This window comes from Hesperophylax consimilis, chromosome 6 (genome assembly GCF_061612785.1).
Source record: "Hesperophylax consimilis isolate HC1 chromosome 6, BYU_Hcon_1.0, whole genome shotgun sequence".
Classification (NCBI taxonomy): Eukaryota; Metazoa; Arthropoda; class Insecta; order Trichoptera; family Limnephilidae; genus Hesperophylax; species Hesperophylax consimilis.
In genome coordinates this window covers 5,260,749-5,280,500 of record NC_142841.1, presented here as the reverse complement: position 1 = coordinate 5,280,500, position 19,752 = coordinate 5,260,749, and the positions used below count along the sequence as shown (strand labels likewise).

Sequence of the window (19,752 nt, the reverse complement as noted above, 5' to 3'; positions counted from 1 at the left end):
ATTTTATTTTACATTTTAAAAAGAAAGGTGAATACTACCAGGTTAGGAATAATCTGAAAAAAAAAATTTCTCACTACCATCACCATTAAATGGAAAATTTGGTTTTGTGGTGATGGATTAGCCAGCCAAGGAATAGAATTCGCCACGCCTGAGTGGGAACCTGACGCATTGCCAACTCAGCCACTGATTGGTTTAAATTATTTAATTTCCCATGAGTCTTACTGAGAGGGTAAAAATAATGTATTTTTTCAATATGTCTAACAAAGATATTTATTTCTTCATAACAAATTAGATTTGTGCATTATTATTTACAACTAATATTATGCCATCTTTTGTGTGACACCTCACAAGAGCTCTCCTGTTTCTACGTGTAATCAGGGGAAATGTATCAAAGTAAGGTATGTTGATTCATTTTAAGGTTTGAGTCGAATATCACCTGCAACGAATGTTGGGCACAAGCTTGACCTCTCTCCTGGCATTGCACCGGTATTGGTATCAATGCCGTTAATTCTACAGAGCGTAACCCATCGAACAATACAGCATTTTCACCCGTCATCTGTTCTGGGTTCCAAAGATTGCACTCCGTCCATAAAAATTGGGGAATCCATCAGACTGGTAGACTATTTTTTGTAAAAGACAAGATTTTCTTCCTATATTTAGGGGCACCGGATAATATGTGAGCAGTCAAAACTCAATAAAAGGGCACATTTGCAGTTTTAAGGGGGTCAGCAGTTGAGTGCTAGTATAATATATGTGTGCTCTGTACAAGTACACTGTACAGTAGTGTCTGAGAGGCTAACTTAAGTCTGGCTTTAATGGAGCCCCCACATCTGAGCTAGTCACTTACAAGGTAACACCTATGTAGGCTTGTTCAGAAGATACCTTCCATTGATCAATTACTCTAAGCATGTTAGCACTAACAATAACAATACCCTAAAGATCTAGATACATAATCTGAGTGGCTGAAATAGCGCTGAAGAAGGCCAGACAGCTGGCCACGGAGACCACAGCGGTGGTGGTGCCGGAATAGCTGACGATGGATCCCATGCACATGGAGAGGATGAATTGCGCCAGGAACACCATGCTGCTCACGATGGCCACATCTGTTCCGAGTCCTCGAAGCTGGCTGCCGTGCCTGCCTTCACCATCTGCGCTGACTTCAAACTAAAATGAAATATAACTATCAATAAAATAAATTATTTTTGACACATTCTTTGCGGGAAACGAGAAAACTCGTCATACACCTTTTTAGAGTAAGACGCAGGACACGAGTTTACTCGTTTTGTGGTGCAAAGCGGTAAGGAGCGGAAAACTTGTATACAAGGGGTTCTAAATGGATGCGGGGTCATGTGTTTTCTATTGTCGGCGGTACCCGATCTATCTACCTGTCAATACAATGAGTTTGAAACTCAACAAAAAAAAAAAAAAAAATCGGAATGGGGAATTGGTTATTCAAGAACAACTTATAAATTCTTACGATTCCTCCGGAGTGATAATGCGCCACCAGCAGGTAGGGCATGGTGAACAGGGTGGAGTACATCACCCCCGCGGTCCAGCTGAAGATGATGACCCCCACCCTGTGCTTCGTGAGAGCCATCAGCATCATGCCCAGGCTGTTGGTCAGCAGACCCCCCACGTAAACTTTTTTGGCCCTGGAAATAACACAACATTATTTGCGATACAATAAAATTTTTATTCGCACCATCAACATTTTTAATTTGGGAGGTGGTCAATGGGTACCGCCGCCCCGGGAACCATACTCTGGGTTACCAACACCTCTGCCACAGGTCACCTGAAGTGGTTCGCTACGTTTGGTGACTTAGCAGGGGTGCCCGGGCTCATGGAGGGTTGTGCGTTCTGGATCACACTGATGAATGGGTCAGCCTACTTACTGCGGGGCGGGCCGGGCTGGGAGAGGTCGGTTGAGGGAGATCCAGTAAACCGGTTATCGCTGTCCGGGCCGCTGGATAGTACAGGGGCCCGACCCTTGGGCTCACGACCAAGGGTGGGCTGCCCCATCAGCCAGCGAAAAAACCCTGCTGCTGATGTTGTGCCGGTTCGTGACCGGTGAGGACCCAGCATCCAGCGTTTGGGGCGCACTGGGCGACCTCCACAGACGGACTCTCCTGCCCATTGCCTGGAACCGCAGTCAGAAGAACATACCTTACATTTGGTGTATCCAGTTGCTCCACTCTCCAGCTCCCTACCCAACCTTTTTAACCTAATCCTTCCCAACCCATCCTAAATCCCACAAACAAATAAAACAAACTTAAAAACTATGAACTCACAACCAATTAATATAAACTCAGCGACAGCGAACAGTAGGAGTCCTCAGTGTGGACCGAGGATGAAGGTGAATTTCGCTAACATTCGCGGTCTGCACACCAACCTAACTCCCATCCACCACCACCTTCTCTCACAAAATCCCCATCTCCTCTTCCTTACGGAAACACAGATTGCCGAGCCCCCAGATACCTCCTATCTGAACTGCCCAGGATATCATCTGGAAAGCCTTTTCAGGCCAAAAGGAGGTGTCTGCCTTTACAGCCGTGCTGAAATCAGCTGCGCTCGTCTCGCAAATATCGAGAGTGCAAAACACGAAGTGTTATGGGTACGTGTGGATCTCACCGGTATGATGAGAATTTATGCGTGCCTATATCGCTCACCAAACCTTGCCGAATCAGACACTGCTGAGTTGTTTAAATACTTGAGTGACACTGTAGATATTCTCTTGCCCCGTTACCCATCGGCCGAGTTTGTAATCCTGGGGGACTTCAATGTTCATAATGAACAATCAACGAACTCTGCAGGTAGATCAGCGGAATCCTTTGCTCTTATCCATGGACTAAGCCAACTCGTAGAATCTCCGACCAGAATACCAGACATCCCATCACATCGAGCCAACCTACTCGATTTGTTTCTCACTAGTGAGCCACTCGGGTACAGAGTGGAGGTGACAGCGCCCTTAGGATCCTCTGACCACTGCCTGATTACCACCTCTGTCCCATCCTCCATGAACCGTCAACCCGACAAACATGTAAAGAGGAAGGTATAGCACTACAGGGCAGCAAAATGGGACGGCATGCGGTCTTTCTTCGGCGCCTTTCCTTGGAGTACTGTATGCTTTAGCTCCGAGGACCCATCAATTTGTGCACGCGAGGTAGGAGAAGTAATCACATCAGCAATGGATTTCTACATTCCATTCTCCGTCAAATCCTCTGGAGCGGGCACAAAACCGTGGTTTGACCATCGCTGTGCTGAAGCTGTCAGACTCAAAAATACGGCTTTTAATGCACTCCGGAAGATTAGCTCCATGAATAACCTTTCGGAATACCGAAAACGGGCAAGGGATTGTAAGAGAGTTCTAAATAGAGCTAAGAGCGATCACGACCAGAGAATTGCGAAAAAGCTGGCTGACTGCCCCACTGGTAGCCGTGCTTTCTGGTCACTCGCTAGCTCGATCGGAAGAATTTTCTGCAGAACCACTTTCCCACCTCTGACCAAGCCTGATGGTCGGCTGGCTAACTCGGCCCGCGAGAAAGCTGAATTATTAGGAAAAATTTTCGCGGAAAACTCAACTCTTCAAGATAACGGAAAGACTCCCCCTTCCATTCCGCACTGCGGTTTTCAAATGGAGGAACCGAAGATCCGGAACAGAGAGGTTCTCCGAGTCTTGAACGAGCTGAAAGTCGACAAAGCCAGTGGGCCGGACGGAATACCTGCCTTGGTCCTCAAGAGGTGTTCTGCAGAAATGACTCCAGTGCTCGCGAAATAATTTAGGCTCTCTCTCAAAGGTGGAAAGGTGCCAGATCTGTGGAAAAAGGCAATCGTCCACCCAATCCCAAAAAAGGGGGACCGCTCCGACCCTTATAACTACCGCCCCATAGCCATCACTTCCATACTCTCGAAGGTATTAGAAAGGGTGGTTAACAACAAATTGCTCACATATCTCGAGAATAACAATATCCTAAGTGATCGGCAATATGGATTTCGTCGAAACCGATCGTGTGGCGATCTACTCGGATATGTGACGCATATTTGGGGGCGGTACATGGAACGTTTTGGTGAAACTCAAACCGTTGGGTTGGATATCTCCAAAGCCTTTGACAGAGTCTGGCACCGGGCGCTTATCGGGAAGTTACCATCGTATGGGATCCACCCAACCCCGCATAGTTGGATTGCGGACTTTCTGGGGGGAAGAACAATTCAAACCGTGGTTGACGGCTCTTCTTCCTCACCGCACCAAATCAATGCGGGGGTGCCACAAGGATCTGTGCTGTCTCCGACGCTGTTTTTATTGCACATCAACGATCTCGTTGAATGTGCACCAATTCACTGCTACGCTGATGACAACACCGTTCACGAGGGTTATCTTTTTGACAGGCCCCCTTCCACCTATGATGTCCGAACAGCTCGGGAAGTTTTGAAGCAAAAAATTGACCACCACCTCGAGATGGTTCGTGCCTGGGGTAAGGCCAACTTGGTCAGTTTCAATGTCTCAAAAACCTAAGCGTGTCTGATTTCGGTAAAGAGGGAGATCAATGACTGTCTGGTGCAATATGATGGGAGCACTCTCCCCAATAAAGACTCCATTGAAATGCTTGGAGTTAATATATCAGGCCAGCTCAAGTATCGGGGATCCATAGAAGCCCGAGTAAATCAGGCCTCCAAAAAGTTGGGCGTCTTGTACAGGGCTAGGAGATTCTTCAACAGTGACCAGCTGCTGACCCTGTACAAGTCTCAAGTCCGCCCGACTATTGAATTTGGGAGCCACCTTTGGGCTGGTGCCCCAAAATACTTAATAAACCTGCTTGAATCTGTGCAAAGGAGAGCGATCCGTCTGATTGACAATCCGTTGTTAACAGACCGATTGCCTTCTCTAATGCATAGACGCAATGTAGGCATGCTATGTCTGTTCTCCAGGTATTTCAATGGAGCCTGCTCCAAGGAGCTAGCAGCATTGATTCCTGATGCACCGGTGCACGTGCGCGAAACTCGACGGACACGAACTGAACACCCGTTCACGGTTGACGTTGGCTTCATGAGAACGGGCCGTTTTTACGACTCGTTTTTGTGTAAGTCGGCTCGTATGTGGAACGAGCTACCGGCATCTGTTTTTCCTCCCTCCTATAATCCGAGCCTCTTCAAGGCCCGCATTAACAAATCCCTTCCTACAGCCCCTACCTTATTCCGTCTCACAACGCCGCCCAACCGGGTGGTGACATAGTTCCCCTGTCTGTACACTGCACGGGCAGGGACACTCTTGTAAGGTGTCACATAAAAAATAAAATAAACATAAAATCAACATAATATAAATTTAATAAATATCACCACTGTAATATAAATTACATTCCAATAAGTAAATGCAATCAACAATTGTAAAAAGCAATCCTATAAATACTTCCCTCTTCGCAATTCTGATCATAACAATAAATCAATTTACGAAAGTGAACTTCCAGAGACAGACTTCAAAGATCGCAACCCGCTTTGTCGAAAATCCCATGAGAAAATTTCGCACTTTCACCGGTTGTTCTAATTATGATAGACATATTTCAAACTGATGTAAGCAAATAGCATGTAGATAATCCATGGGGGAAATATTATTTCTTTCGTCAAAAAGGATAGAGCATGTTTCGGTTATTCACAAAATTGAAAACCGCAGGCTTAGATCGCATGGCCCTTTTATTATTTTATTGTCCATTAATTAATTGATTATTTATATCATTAATATATTTACATTTGGGAAGATAGTTATCCTATAAAAGTTTTAAGGTTATTTTGTATGAATTTCTTGAATCAATTGAGTTTATGCGGACAAAACTATTTATTCATTTATGGACCGTTTTAGACATTTCATTTAATAGCACCATTCCTCTCGTCACAGCATGACAAGTTGTCCTAGAACATCTGTTCTGTCGCGTAGAACAAGCTTGAATAAATTTTCGGGCATGGATGGCAAACTTTTCAAATCTCATCCATAACATGCATTATCTCTTCAGTGGTAATACGGCTCAGTAGGTACTATCTCCATACAGCTTTCATACTGCGACTCATTTCTACTGCATTTAATCTACATTCGCTCATCTTCTGTCAGTTCTTTTGATACGTTTTTATTGGCTGATTCTAAAACATCTTTATGTAGAGTAGATACAAATGTAAATCCTAAATACCCTTCTCGTCTCACTAACCTACTCAGTTAAGTTAACACCTGCCTTGTTGTTATGTATTGAGAGTGGAATATAATAGAGAAATATGCACAAAGAATGTGGATCATGAATATTGTACTAAGGTTATGTTTACTTTTAAATCACCTCACGTAAACTGAAGCCATATATTATAGTGGTTTAACAAGTGGTGGAATTATAAAAATCAATGACAGTGAAGAAGGCGAGGGTTGTATCTTTGAAGGGTAGTTTTTATTCAATGTGATGGACACTGTAATAATCTTGCACGTGATCTCAAAGGTTAGATTACTTAATAAATGCTTACCATGTATCAATATGTTGTATCGAACAGAGGAAAAATAATGGCTGCCGTCATAAAATTTTCACGAAACAAATAATTATTTTTATGTTTCATTCTGAGTCACATTACAAATCCGATGGAAACTCGCAAGTCCACTTTCAGTGGTCAACACATACTGTTAATTCAAATGCCATATTTACCTAAATTATATGACCATACCAGATGCTAAATCACACAGACTTATAGAAGAAAAAATTAGCTTCTATTAGAACCGGAAAAAGGAATACGGAACTTGAGTGGAAAATATTGTGGCTTAAACATATTCACATACCAACCCTAGTTGCCCCCCAGTAACGACAAAACCGAGGTACGTATGACGTCACCCGTAACTCGTTATTAAATTATTTTAACAATGAAATCTTAATTTGTAAATTTACGTTGAAAGGTGAAACATTCAAATTAAAAGATAATTGCTTATTTTCTTACTTCTGGGTCGTAAGATAATAAGATTTTATTGAAAATTAGGTACACTAGCAATAAGTATTAATTGTACCTACTATTGTCTACTTACCCGTATCGTTTGATGAGTTTCTCGATGATAAGAGAGTAGCATGCACATGAAAGGGAGTACATTGACATTCCCCAGCAACCGAATCGGACTCCTTCTTCGTACAAGTCCCTCGAGAGAGTTCCTTCCGATGCCTGCAAATTGCAAAAACAATACAACTAAGTGGGTTATTTCTTGAACCGTGTGGTACTCCCTCCTTGAGGCAGCGTTCTCGCAGAAACCTCAAGGGCATTATGTTAGGTGTTAGGTTTTGTCAGCTCCTTGGCTCTATGGCGACTTGACAAATCGGCGCCCCGAGCGGACTGTTCCAATTGCTCCCGCACGGGACCGGCCCTGCATTCTTGCCCCGGTGATGGACACTAAGGCTGCACGAAGCATTGTTCCAGAGGAAGCCAATACCTATTACTAGGTATAAGACAAAAGGATTTACTAATGCACATACGTCGACTCTCGATAATTCGAAACTCGAGGGACTCTTAAAATATTACGAATTATCGAGTGTTTGAAATATCAAATGGTTCGAAATTTGTGAGAGTAAATAAATAAAACTTCGAATTCTTAAGTGTTGATCAATTATTATTTATTAACTCCTATTCTATAACAATGACAAAAGTTTATAGGTACATTCGTGTACATTTATTTATTTATTTATTTATTTTTTAAGACATACACAGTACAATAAGATACAGTTAGATATTTTTAGTTATTACATAGTTGTAGTACCTATTACGTATGTCCATAAAGTATCATTACGTAATTTCGCCTGACATTGTAATAAAAGGAAGGAAGTGTGTGGATATATAATAATAAATGAATTGAAAACAAGAATTATAATAATAAGCTCACGAATTGTAATTGACTGTTAATACATAGGAGTTTTGAAAAATGATGTGAAATTATTTTTGAAATATGTCATGCTAAGAAATTTAATAAGTTAGTTTTGTATGTTAGGAAGGAATCATGAAATATGTCTAAATGTAGTAATTTTTCGTAATGGGTGTATGTTGTGATTGCTCGAGTAATTACTGAGTTGTTTGCTGCATTGGTATTGTTGGCTTCAATGTGAAATAGTGTAGTGTGCCTGGTACGCCTCGTTGGAACATTTAAACCAATGACGGATAGCAATTCGGGACTATCAATTTTATTATTTAGCAGATTATGTAGAAACAACAGGTCTGACAATGTGCGTCTTTTTTGTAAAGTTAACATATTATTTGTAGTTTTGTTGTATTTCTTAAGTAAATGTTTCGAAAATTTATTCTGTATACTTTCTACTAAATCTATGTATACCTTATATTGAGGATTCCATATTGTGGAAGCATACTCCAGTGGACTTCTGACCAATGAACAAAACAAAATTTTCAGAGTCTTAGGACTTTTGAAAACTTTGCATATTCTTAATAATAAACCTAGCATTCTGTAGGATTTTGAAATAATGTGTTCAATGTGCTTGTCAAAAATTAATTTGCTATCTAAGTAAACACCTAGATCTTTACACGTAGACATAGGTTGTAGAGGTTTGTTATTCAAGTTGTATGGATAGATGATTTTGTTTTTATTTCTAGTAAATGTAATCGAGTGACACTTAGATATGTTTAAGGACAATAAATTTGATTCACAATATACGCACAAATTATCAAGATCGCTTTGCAATTCCATACAATCGGGTAAACACTGTATAGCTTTATAAATTTTCATGTCATCCGCGTATAAAACAAAGTAACTATTTTTAAAGCATTCGTAAATGTCATTTATATAAATATTAAATAAGAGTGGTCCAAGATGCGACCCCTGGGGCACACCTGAGACGATTTCCGTTAAACAAGATGCAAAACCATTGACAACCGTGATTTGGTGCCGATTATTGACGTATGATGCGATCCATCTATAGAGGTCACCGTGAATTCCTAGACCTAATAACTTTTGTAAAAGAATATAATGATTAACACGGTCAAATGCTTTAGAATAATCCGTATAAATGGCATCTACCTGGCATCGCATATCCATCTGAGCATGAAGAAAATTTGTAAAAAATGCAAGATTTGAGGTTGTAGAGCGATTTTTCATGAAGCCGTGTTGATTATTTAAGAGTGAGGGTGAGATAATAGAATATAATTGATCATAAACAATTTTTTCCAATACTTTACTTAGTATCGGTAATTTGGATATAGGTCGATAGTTCGAGACATCATTTTTGCTGCCATTTTTATATATTGGGGTAATCAAGGCTGTTTTCCACTTGTCGGGAAATGTTCCTTCAGATAACGATAGTTTGAAAATAGCAAAAATGGGGGGTGTCAATTGTTTACTACAATAATTTATGAAGATCCCTGGAAGTTGATCATCCCCTGGTCCCTTTTTGATATCAATGGACTTAAGGTATTTGAATGTGATGTCTTCATTGATCTCGATTGAGTTGATTATGCTATTTGAATTAGAGCAAAAACTGGCATTGCTTGTATGTGCAGGTTGAGCATTCGAAAATACAGACCCAAAATACTCAGAAAATAAGTTGGCTACTCCTCTACTGTCATTAGCAGTTTTTTCACCGTAAATCATATGATCAGGGATGGCAGGAGATTTTCTTTGAGAATTGACGTAGGACCATATTTTTTTAACATTATGCTGTATACCGGATTCTATCGTAGAAATGTAGGTTTTGTAAGCTGCTGAAGCGACTGTTTTTTGCCTTTTGCGAAGCAATGAAAATGAAAGATAATCAAGGGGGTTCCGATGGCGCTTCCATTTTCTAAAGAATTTTAATTTTTCGTTTGTTATTTTTATTAAGGCTGCCGTGTACCATAGTGGGTATTTTCCAGATTTCACAACTTTCTTAGGAATAAACGCTTCGATAATCTGTTCAATTATAACATAAAACGAATTTAACGCTGTATTTACATCCGGTGCATTTATAACGGTTGACCAGTCGGTTTCTTTCAGTCTTTCATTGATCTCTGCATAATCTGCTTTATGGAATAATTTTATTGTTCGAGGAGTTGAGAGGGTTGCAATAGTGGATGGAAATTCTAGTTCTACAATCAATGATTTATGATGAGCATCTTCTTTAACTAATAACTACATGTAATCATAATGTGAATTAATTAATCTTTCGAAAGAAAGAACTCTGTTATACTGGTTTGCTTCAAAGCACATTGCTGCTGCTCAGACTTCTCAATAATTTTTTTTAAGAGAAAAAGTGCCTGAAATGCTTTTTCATCACTTTCGTTTTGTAGACGGAAGGTTTGTAAGGTATCGAATGAGGATCTTGCTTCCTTAACTGACACTTCTGCCAAAGGTTCTGATGTATCGTCCTCATCTTCATCGTTACTTTTTTCATTAGTATCTGTCGCAGATAAAATTTCGCCATCGGTTAGTGAACCTGAGACAGCAAGATCTTCATCCACTTGAACAAAGTCAAGAAAACTCACATCGTTGATGTCAATTAATGGTTCTATTGCTGGTTCTTCATCATCCATAAGTATTGGAAGATTTTCCTGATCTTCTTTTAAGAAACCAGATTTTTTGAAGCAGTTGAGAATCGTTAGGGGTGTTACAGCTCTCCATGGCTTGTCAATCAGTAAAATAGCTGTCAGAACCGTGATATTTGCAGTTAGCTGCTTGTCGAGAGATTCTAAAACGAGCTTAACAATTTCTTTGCGATAGAACGTCTTAAAATTATGGATGATCCCTTGGTCCAATGGTTGCAATTTGGAAGTTTTATTTGGCGGAAAGAAGTAGAGTTCCACGTTGGACAATGTAGGAGGACTGTTGTGGACAGTGCAATTGTCTAAAAATAGTAAAATTTTCCGCTTTTGGCGTTTCATGTCCCCATTAACTGTTAAAAGCCAATTGTTAAAAAGTTCTGTCGTCATCCAAGCTTTTTTGTTAGCACGATAATCAGTAGGAAACGACTTCACTCCTTTGAAAGATCGCGGTTTCATTGCTTTTCCTATCACTAAGGGTTTAAGTTTTTCCGATCCGTCCATATTTACTGCAAGTAAAACTGTCAACCTTTCTTTACTATGTTTTCCCCCCATGACATTTTTCATCTTTAAAAGTAAGCGTCTTGTCCGGTAAACATTTGAAAAATAGGCCAGTTTCATCAGTATTAAAAATGTCTCGGGCATGATAGTTTTCAATCAAGGTCTTCAATTTACCGTGCCAATCTAAGCAAACTGCATCATCAACACTTCCACTTTCCCCACAAACTTTTTTAAACATAACTCCATTTCTCTTTTTGAAATTTGTAAGCCACCCTTCACTTGCCGCAAAGTTTTTGATGCTTAGAATAGACGCAAACTCTTTTGCTTTTTCCTTCAACAAGTTTCCGCTAATAGACACTTTTTGTCCTCTACACTGTCTTAGCCAAATGACCAGGCTTTCTTCCAGACGAGGAAATTCACCTTTAGTAGTTTTTTTCCGTATTCCAGCAGTTTGAGCAGCATTAATTTTCTCCTTGTGCTTTATTATGGTTGAGAGAGTACTCAGAGGAATCTTAAATTCTTTTGCAACATCACTTTTCTTCTCACCTTCCTCTACTTTTTCGATTAACTTCTTCTTTTCAGCAATCGTCAAACATTTATACTTTCTAGGGCTCATGACTAACAGAAAATTTTAATTTGTATACACAACGAAAGAGTAACAGTAACTGAATGATAACACAAACCAATTCGTTAGAGTGTGTGTCACAAACTAATCATAACCAAAACAATACACGTTTGAACTTGTCGCAAAATTGTATTTGTACTAACGTGTGTGTAACAATCTTTCCGCCTCTTTCTCTCTGCAACTTTGAATTGTCGAATTTTGAACGCCGATGAGTTCGAATTAACGCGTCGTTTTGTTATATAGCAATGATTTTTTCGTTTGAATTACCAAGTGTACAAAAATGTATGGATTTAGTTCGAAATATAAAGAGATTTCGTAGGGAACTCGTGATAACTTTGAATTATAGAGAGGTTCTAATTATCGCAGGTTTGAATTAACGAGAGTCGACTGTACCTACATAACCTACCAATTTATAAATTTTAAAATGGGTATTCCTGCAATTATGTTGAACTACAACACTCTGTTAAATTATATGAATATGCTCAAATTGTCAGACAGAAGAATTTTCAAGATTCCACAACGTTCAATGCTAGAAGTCAGGATTTATTTCAGTGCAGAAATTCTGGGACTAACTACCATATGTATTCCTCTTAGCCCAGAATACTAATGGGGGGAAACAATTATACCAAGTCAGTGGACATCTTCAATTTATCTTTAAACAAATATAAAATGTTGTCAATGAAGCAATTCAGTTAAGTACGTACAATAAATAATTTATATTTTTTAATATTCATTTGTAAAAGCCCCCAAAAAGGGCGTTAATAAATAAATAAATATTATTTTGTCTCGTCTATTATTAAAATATGTTAAGGTAAGTTGCAAATATTTACAATTTGGCTGTGCGTTATATAAGGCGTATTTAAAACTATACTAAATCACACTTAATAAATGATATCAAACATGCGTAAAAGCTATATCAGCTTTGCTATTCAGCCTGATCAAATTTGGAGTAAAAAATGTGAACGTCATTTGGCTGCACGATGATATTTTTTCAATTAAAAACAATAACGAAAATTCCATCACACGTCGCCACTGGGTTCAACCTTGCAAATCACGTGGTACCCACTCTGTCACGTTCCAGCAGCACCGTACAGGCGAAAGGGATTGGGTGTCACGTGATCCGTTGCGACGTGTGACAGTCTGATCAGTGGCAACGTGTGATAGAAAAAAAAAGATTTATTTTTTTTAAATATTATCGAAAAGCTTTACTTTTTGTATTTAATTGATTCAAAGATTAAGTAAGGGAGAATAGGTATAAATAACTTCACTTACCGCAGGATTGCCCAGAAAAACAGCTTCCCCGACAAAGTCCGTAAAGTAGAGAGAATAACAGACATGCGCCATCCAGGAAAACAGATTCGTCACACAAACAATCCTCAGAGAGAATGGCATTATCAGAATTGACATCAAGTAGTGCTTCAAGGAAATTTGCTCAAATTCTTTTTCTGGCTTAATATTAAGGCTCAAGTTATCTTCCTCGGGTATTGGATGCATTGGTTCGTCGGTATCATTAGATTCTTTGGTTATTTCTTCATCTTCTTTGAGGAATTCAGGATTCCTGAATGGGTTTGTCTGAAATTAATTATGTGCCTTGATAAATACGATACGTAGGTACTTCATTACAAGTATATTATCTTTTGTGACTTAATGACCGTTCGGGTCTAGAAAGGAAAACATGTAGGTACAATATTGTATAAAAACATCATTAGGTGTATAACTGGGCGCACAAACCTATGGCCATGTGGCAAACTCTATACAACTCTATAGAATTGAAAGAAGACGCATGCGCTGTGAGTTGAATCCGTTTAGTCCAATTTGCACAAATTAACACATTGGTTCTGGCTTGGAAAACCGAAATTCGTTTACATAAAAAGTTATGAATGAAGATCGCATTAACTAATTAACTCCCTTTCTAATGTCAAAAAGTAAATAAGGACTGCCAATGCATATCATATTTAGGTTAGTATTTGAATTTGTCATTGTCAAAATTATTTATACTTTTATGTAGCTGAATGTTTGACGTTTCGGAAAGTCAATTCATAAACAATACATACAGTAATGCCAGCATATAAAGATTTGTTAATTATTGCGTTATAAATATCGGTCTCGCTATCAACAACGCGACCGTACTCGGGAAATCGAATAAAATCATAGCCTATTGATCCGAGATTGTAAAGTTATCAATGTCCCAGTTCTAGACCCCCTGTCGCAATACCTAGCGTAAAAAAAGACAAATGAGCTGACAACCTTTTGGACTCATGGAAACCTTTGAAACAGATGCTAGAAAATGCACGAAGGACTATTTCCTTTTACCTCTGTGTAAGTTGTCGCCTCCATGAGAGCAACGGGTGAGATTGTTTATTTTTATTATTGCCACCATATAAGGGGCCGAAGATCAAAATCTCCAAGTCGTGAAAGAGCACTCTACACCTGGATTCCATATTTTTTCAGTTGTAACTTAATCACGCAAAATGAATAATTTTCATTCAAATTAGTTTCATCCATTTATATTAATGGATGTATACTTACACTAACAGGGGGAGCTGTTTCTTCGGCATTATTGACTGACCCATATGATTTTTCTTCATCTCCATTAGTAATCAGTGCTTTTTCTGTATGATCATTTGATAAGTGAATTATCTCCTTGATGCGCAGATCATCTTCTAGGATATCCAATGGTATCTCACTGAAGCTGGATATGGTGTAGCTCACACAAACTATGAAGATTACGGTTATCAGGGAAAATACAGCTCTCACGTGTCCACCGAATAGCACACCTGTAAAGAAATCATTTATTTTAGATTGTTCAGCATTATTTTTGTATAAGACTAATGATATTTATAAGACTAATTATATTGACAACACAATTAAAAAATAAGAAAATACACAGATCTAGGAAATGAGATAAAAACAATTTGGCATTCTCAAACTATAAAAATATTACCGTTTGTTATTTCGGCTACTGGCATTATACCTAGCTCTCTCATTAAAAAATTAGTCGTATTAGATCTATCAAAAAAATTATATATAAAGATGCAAAAGTCGGTCATTTTGAATACATGTAGGATAACGAGAGATTTTTTAAATATTTACGTTGAGGGATCAGTAGGATTTATAGGCCCTGTTAGGAGTTCTACCGAGCCGAACCCTCTGATATGAAAATATCTGGAGTCGGTGAATTATTTTCCCATTTGATCTCTGGTGAGTTGACGTGTTGTTCTTGTATTTATTTTGCTTATATAATGCACTTGCATAATGTTGATTGACTAGATGATCATTTGTGGAAAAGTGTGTGGAAGGGTTTAGTTTTTCCTATGGGGAAGATTTAACCCGGACATAAAATCGGAAGTTTTAAAATAAAAGTGTAATAGCATTAGTTTTACCTGTTCCACCCAATGTTCTCTTCTCAAAAATATCTTAGACATAATCATTGAACCCGCACTCGACTTTGTACGAGACTGCAGGATGGCTATTCCGAAGTTCATCAATCACTGTCAAAGTTGCTGAGATAAATGACGTCACTTATAGACAGTAAAACAGATTTTCTTTGATCGTGGCTTTTAAAAGTTGTCATGTTTATTCTAGCGATTTTAATAAACCTAATAATAATAACGGCAACCCCTTTTGAAGTACTCCAAAATGACTATATGGTGAATCTAAATAAATAAAAATTCGTTTGTTAAAACTCTTAAATATCCGTAAGTTCTTCGCCGATTGCTTAGAAATTTTGACACAACTTTGTGGCTCAATCTATCTACACAGATATATTGAGCCACAGCAATGCGTGGCAGGGTACAACTAGATATAAATAAATTAAAACAAGAATGGTTTATTACCAATTGCAGTAGCGTCCCAATTTATACCACCCAGACCATATCCGAAAAATCCTCCCAAACCGGCCATTATTGTAAAAGTGCTCAGTCCTCTTGCGTGGTCCTCTGGAAAATATAAGCAGTGTGTATTATTTGTAATTACCAATTATGTTTCTCTTTTAGTCGAACTAAAAACAAAACAAAAACAACACGAGAAAACTAAAACTGTGGAAAACCAGAAACAACAGGGTGTAATAGAAAATAAGGCCTAAGAATAGTGTTTTAAATACAAAAATAGATTGACGATCCCTGGGTGCAGCTAATCAGAGATAAAATATACTTAGGACGGGTTGTTTCGGAGAATTTGAACAATTCATCAAATTTCAACGTTCATTTACAAGTTCTATGAAAGATTTTTTCAAGTTCTGTTTTTATTTCAGTTCTGTCAAGCAACTAGCCTATAATGATATAATAACAGAACTTGAATAGGACTTTCACAGAACCCGAAAATGAACGTTGAAATTTGAACAATTCATCAAATTTCAACGTTCATTTTCAAGTTCTGTGAAAGATGTTTTCAAGTTCTGTTTTTATTTCAGTTCTGTCAAGCAACAAGCCAATAATTATATAATAACAGAACTTCAATAAAACTTTCACAGAACCCGAAAACGAACGTTGAAATTTGATGAATTGTTCAAATTCTCCGAAACAACCCGTCTTAGTGTAGTGATGTGGGTGTCAAGATATTAAGACAAACTTTCAAAATGTAAGAGTATCAGAGTATATTTGCCCTTATGGAGATGCTGTACCGGTGTTTGTTTAAGGGAAGGAAAGGAGATACACTATTGTAAAGTTATCTATGATTTCCACTTACCAGGTACTGTGACATCCAACAAATAAGCCCTTGATGGACTTTGGCAAGCATCTGCATCAAAGTCCAACAGCACCGTTCCAAGAATTGTGAAGAAAACTCCCCAAGGATGGGGGGTGATTGAATTCGGAAGATCAGGGTCAATACCACTCGTTAGATTGGAAGCGTCCATCGTATCGTATTTGTTGGCCGAGGTTCTATGAGGCAGAACGGGCAACAGTACTTGGGAAGCGTTTTCATCTCCGTATGGATAGAAATCACCCATCGAATATCCAATGTCTTCTCCATTTGGAACCAGAAGCAAGCCTGAAAACATATTAGATTTACGTAAGGAAACATTATTTTGATTCATATATATTTTTAATTTACATCCATTATGTTTTCGTATTTTTTTGTTGTTGTTTTTAAATATTGTACGACCAGATTTATCACCCATTTACAGTTCAAGATTTCTTATTTTAATATTCTTTCATGTCTTCATTTGGGAAGATATATATATTCAAAGAATAATTAGTAAATATCCATATACTACTCCTCTTGTCATACTATGCTGTGTTAGAATTTGTTCTGCCGTGTGGTACTTGAATAAGGCCTAAGTTTTCAGGCGCGTATTAGCAATAGGCCATCAATAGAGTTAAAGATTTGCATAACGTCTATAGGCTAAATCCATTCGTTGCCTCCAGTAAGTTCACGGTTTGCATGAACCTCGGATAAGTTCCATTCGTCCGCACATGAGGTTTTTTTCTGGCTTTGTTCCAGCATTCATATGTATTTAGTTTGGTGGTTTAGTCCATACCCCACTAGTATACTCCAGCTTGCTTCTTATAATGCCATTGGACATGGCTTAAAATCAACCTACCTAGCAAAACCCCGATAGAAAGCAACACAATGAAAGGCCTTCTCCTTCCAAATATTGACCGGCACCGGTCGCTGAGCGAGCCCAGGATCGGGGTGAGGAAGAAGCCGACCAGCGGGGATAAGGCCCACACCAGGGTCATGTGCTGGTGCGCCACTCCGATCTTCAGCAGGGTCGGGGACACGAAGGCCGTCTCACCCGCGTAGGAGAACTCTATGCCCATCACTGCGGCGGAGATGCGGACGAGCTCTTTTCTGGTCTTTTGCCTACAAACATACATTTTGTTTATATCGAAGCTAAGTCAAAGATGAGAAAAATGAAAAGATATTTAGATAGCATGCAAGGTCGACTAGAATACTGGCCTTGACCTCCATTCCGTCAAATTACGAAGTCAATACTGTCAAATAGTCTAAGCACTCTATACATTTAATGTGTTTGCGGTAAAACAACACACAGATCAGCAGTAGTAACGAGTATCAACAACATTCGCCGTCATTTACAAACTATCGTTGCTCGATGGCACTGACTTGATCACGTGACACTTAAAATCTGTAGATACTGTGGTCGGCCTTGGAAATCATATTTATGACGTACAACAGCAAACCTAAGTCCTATGTCTTACATAGGTAATTGTTAAAGTAAGGGGAATTGGGAAAATCGAAAGAAACTGGAGAAATGGAAGATTTGAAAGAATTGAAAGAATTAGAATAGTTTGGAGATTGAGGAGATTAGTAATTTGCACTCGAAGACCTTTTTTATGTGAGTACTGCACAAGAGTCCCAACTGCTTCCAACCGTCTCGAGCCAGTGAGATTATGGCATCCCCAATTGGGGGGTATGGTGTGAGGTTGAAGATAGTAGGGAGAGGAAAGAGATGAAGAAGTGGAAGGGATCGTAGTAGGGATGTACCTGGCTATTCAGATCTGGTCACCAAATACAATTATAGCCATTTCAAGCAAACGTTTTGATTCTGAATGGTGATCTTTTACCAGGGCGTCATTGAAAGTAAATATCACTCAGGAACAGGTATCATTTCGATGAGCTGGAGGCAAACCACGTGACCATAATTTTGGCACCAAAAGGGTTTGAGAATGCTTTGAATAAACTACGACATCAGTCGTACGTAGTCCGCCGAATAGCACACATTGGAATAACCAAACCCTACGCAGAAAATTAAAGTATGGCAAAGGTTTGCAGGGCAATCCATGTGGGACGCAGGATCTGAAAGCTGTTAAAAAACCAAAAAACCAAACCGCCTTTTAATCGGGTTGCGTAGCGACACTAAAAATGAGCGAGGTGGATAAATTATACAAATTTGTAAAAGTGTCTTACTAAATCGACGGTCCCAAAGAACAATGCCGGATGTGGAAATTTGTAGTTTTGCAGTAGAACTGTTTCAAGTTTCTGCATTTTTACCGTTTTTGAGATCAAGAAATATAGTTTTGTTTGATATTTTGCGTTAACCCTTATTTATTTCGTTCGAGAAATATATTATTAAATACAATAAAAATGCAGAAATGAAACATTAAACAGCTCTACTGCAAAACTACAAATTTGCACATCTCACATTGTTCTTCGGGACCGTCGAAATAGTGTAAAAAATATTAAGTTTTCGAAACAAGCCTGAACTTTGGTTCTCCCGATTTGAGAATTGTGATTATTTTATGCGGTAAGCAATTTGCTAACCGTTGTAAAAAGGACAAGTGAGTGAGAAGATTTTATTTTCGCGGACTAAATTGTAATATTACAATGCCAGATGCCTGTATACTGTCAGATTCATTTATTGACAAATTACAGAAAGGGAGACGGTCACACCTCCTCCCCGCTCCGCGCAACTCGTTTTGTTGAAGGGCTAGTATATCAATTTGAATGTCTTTATGGAATTGTATTTATTGATATTTTCACTTACCTGTAAATATGCACAAAATCAGTATTTTTTCTCTGACCATCTATTTCTCCAGAGACCCCGGGGGGATGCGGCCTCCCCCACATCCTGTCGCGCAATCCTCGCAGGGGGGACCAGCTGGACTTCACGGCGCGGAAGTGCTCACGCGTGCTGTCGCGCCATGCGTGCGCACGCCCCGTCCACCCCTCGTACTCGTGCAACTTGTCAACCATGATAATCTTAAATAAACAAAAAATCTTAAATAAACGTGAAAAGATGTCACTTGTGTAACCTAACCTAACCTTAAGTCACGTTGCCTAACCGGGATACAATATAGTTACAAAATACAATATTGTTACAAAATACAATATTTTGTAAAGTAAGCACACAATTGACAGTTAGTTGTACCAGGTAAGCTCTTCTTAAGACTCGGTCAGCACATTACTGAATTGTAGTAATTTACAAATAATTAACAAATAATAAGTGAAAGAAATCCTCCAGTATTATTATTTTGGTGAACGACCACCATTGAGTGTGGAAATTTGGCTCCAAATGGTTTAAGTTATTTTAACCCTACTATAATATAAATTACTTTCCTCTATTTCTTTTCTCCTCATAACTACCAATATTTGGATTTTGTATAGATTTGGTGGAATTTTATGAAAACAGGAAAAGGAAAAACATCAAA

At 38.8% G+C, this 19,752-nt stretch overlaps 1 protein-coding gene across 1 annotated transcript; it reads right to left on the bottom strand.

Moving 5' to 3' along the window:
• Positions 1-933: 933 nt before the first annotated feature.
• lovit (loss of visual transmission) lies at positions 934-19,386 on the bottom strand. The gene is made up of 9 exons (XM_089632751.1): positions 19,089-19,386; positions 17,184-17,446; positions 16,328-16,630; positions 15,478-15,579; positions 14,171-14,418; positions 12,914-13,213; positions 7,037-7,167; positions 1,478-1,652; positions 934-1,164 (listed from the first exon to the last, which is right to left on the bottom strand). Exons 1-9 carry the CDS (start codon positions 19,295-19,297, stop codon positions 934-936), a joined length of 1,962 nt encoding a protein of 653 aa, XP_089488877.1. The 5' UTR covers positions 19,298-19,386.
• Positions 19,387-19,752: the final 366 nt, after the last annotated feature.

Excerpts from the sequence above, each read along its gene's own strand:
- lovit (XM_089632751.1), bottom strand. The coding sequence starts at position 19,297 with ATGGTTGACAAGTTGCACGAGTACGAGGGGTGGACGGGGCGTGCGCAC. Across the intron at positions 15,580-16,327 it reads GTTGGATGTCACAGTACCTG|AGGACCACGCAAGAGGACTG; the intron begins GTAAGTGGAAAT and ends TATATTTTCCAG. Across the intron at positions 1,165-1,477 it reads ATTATCACTCCGGAGGAATC|TTTGAAGTCAGCGCAGATGG; the intron begins GTAAGAATTTAT and ends ATTTCATTTTAG.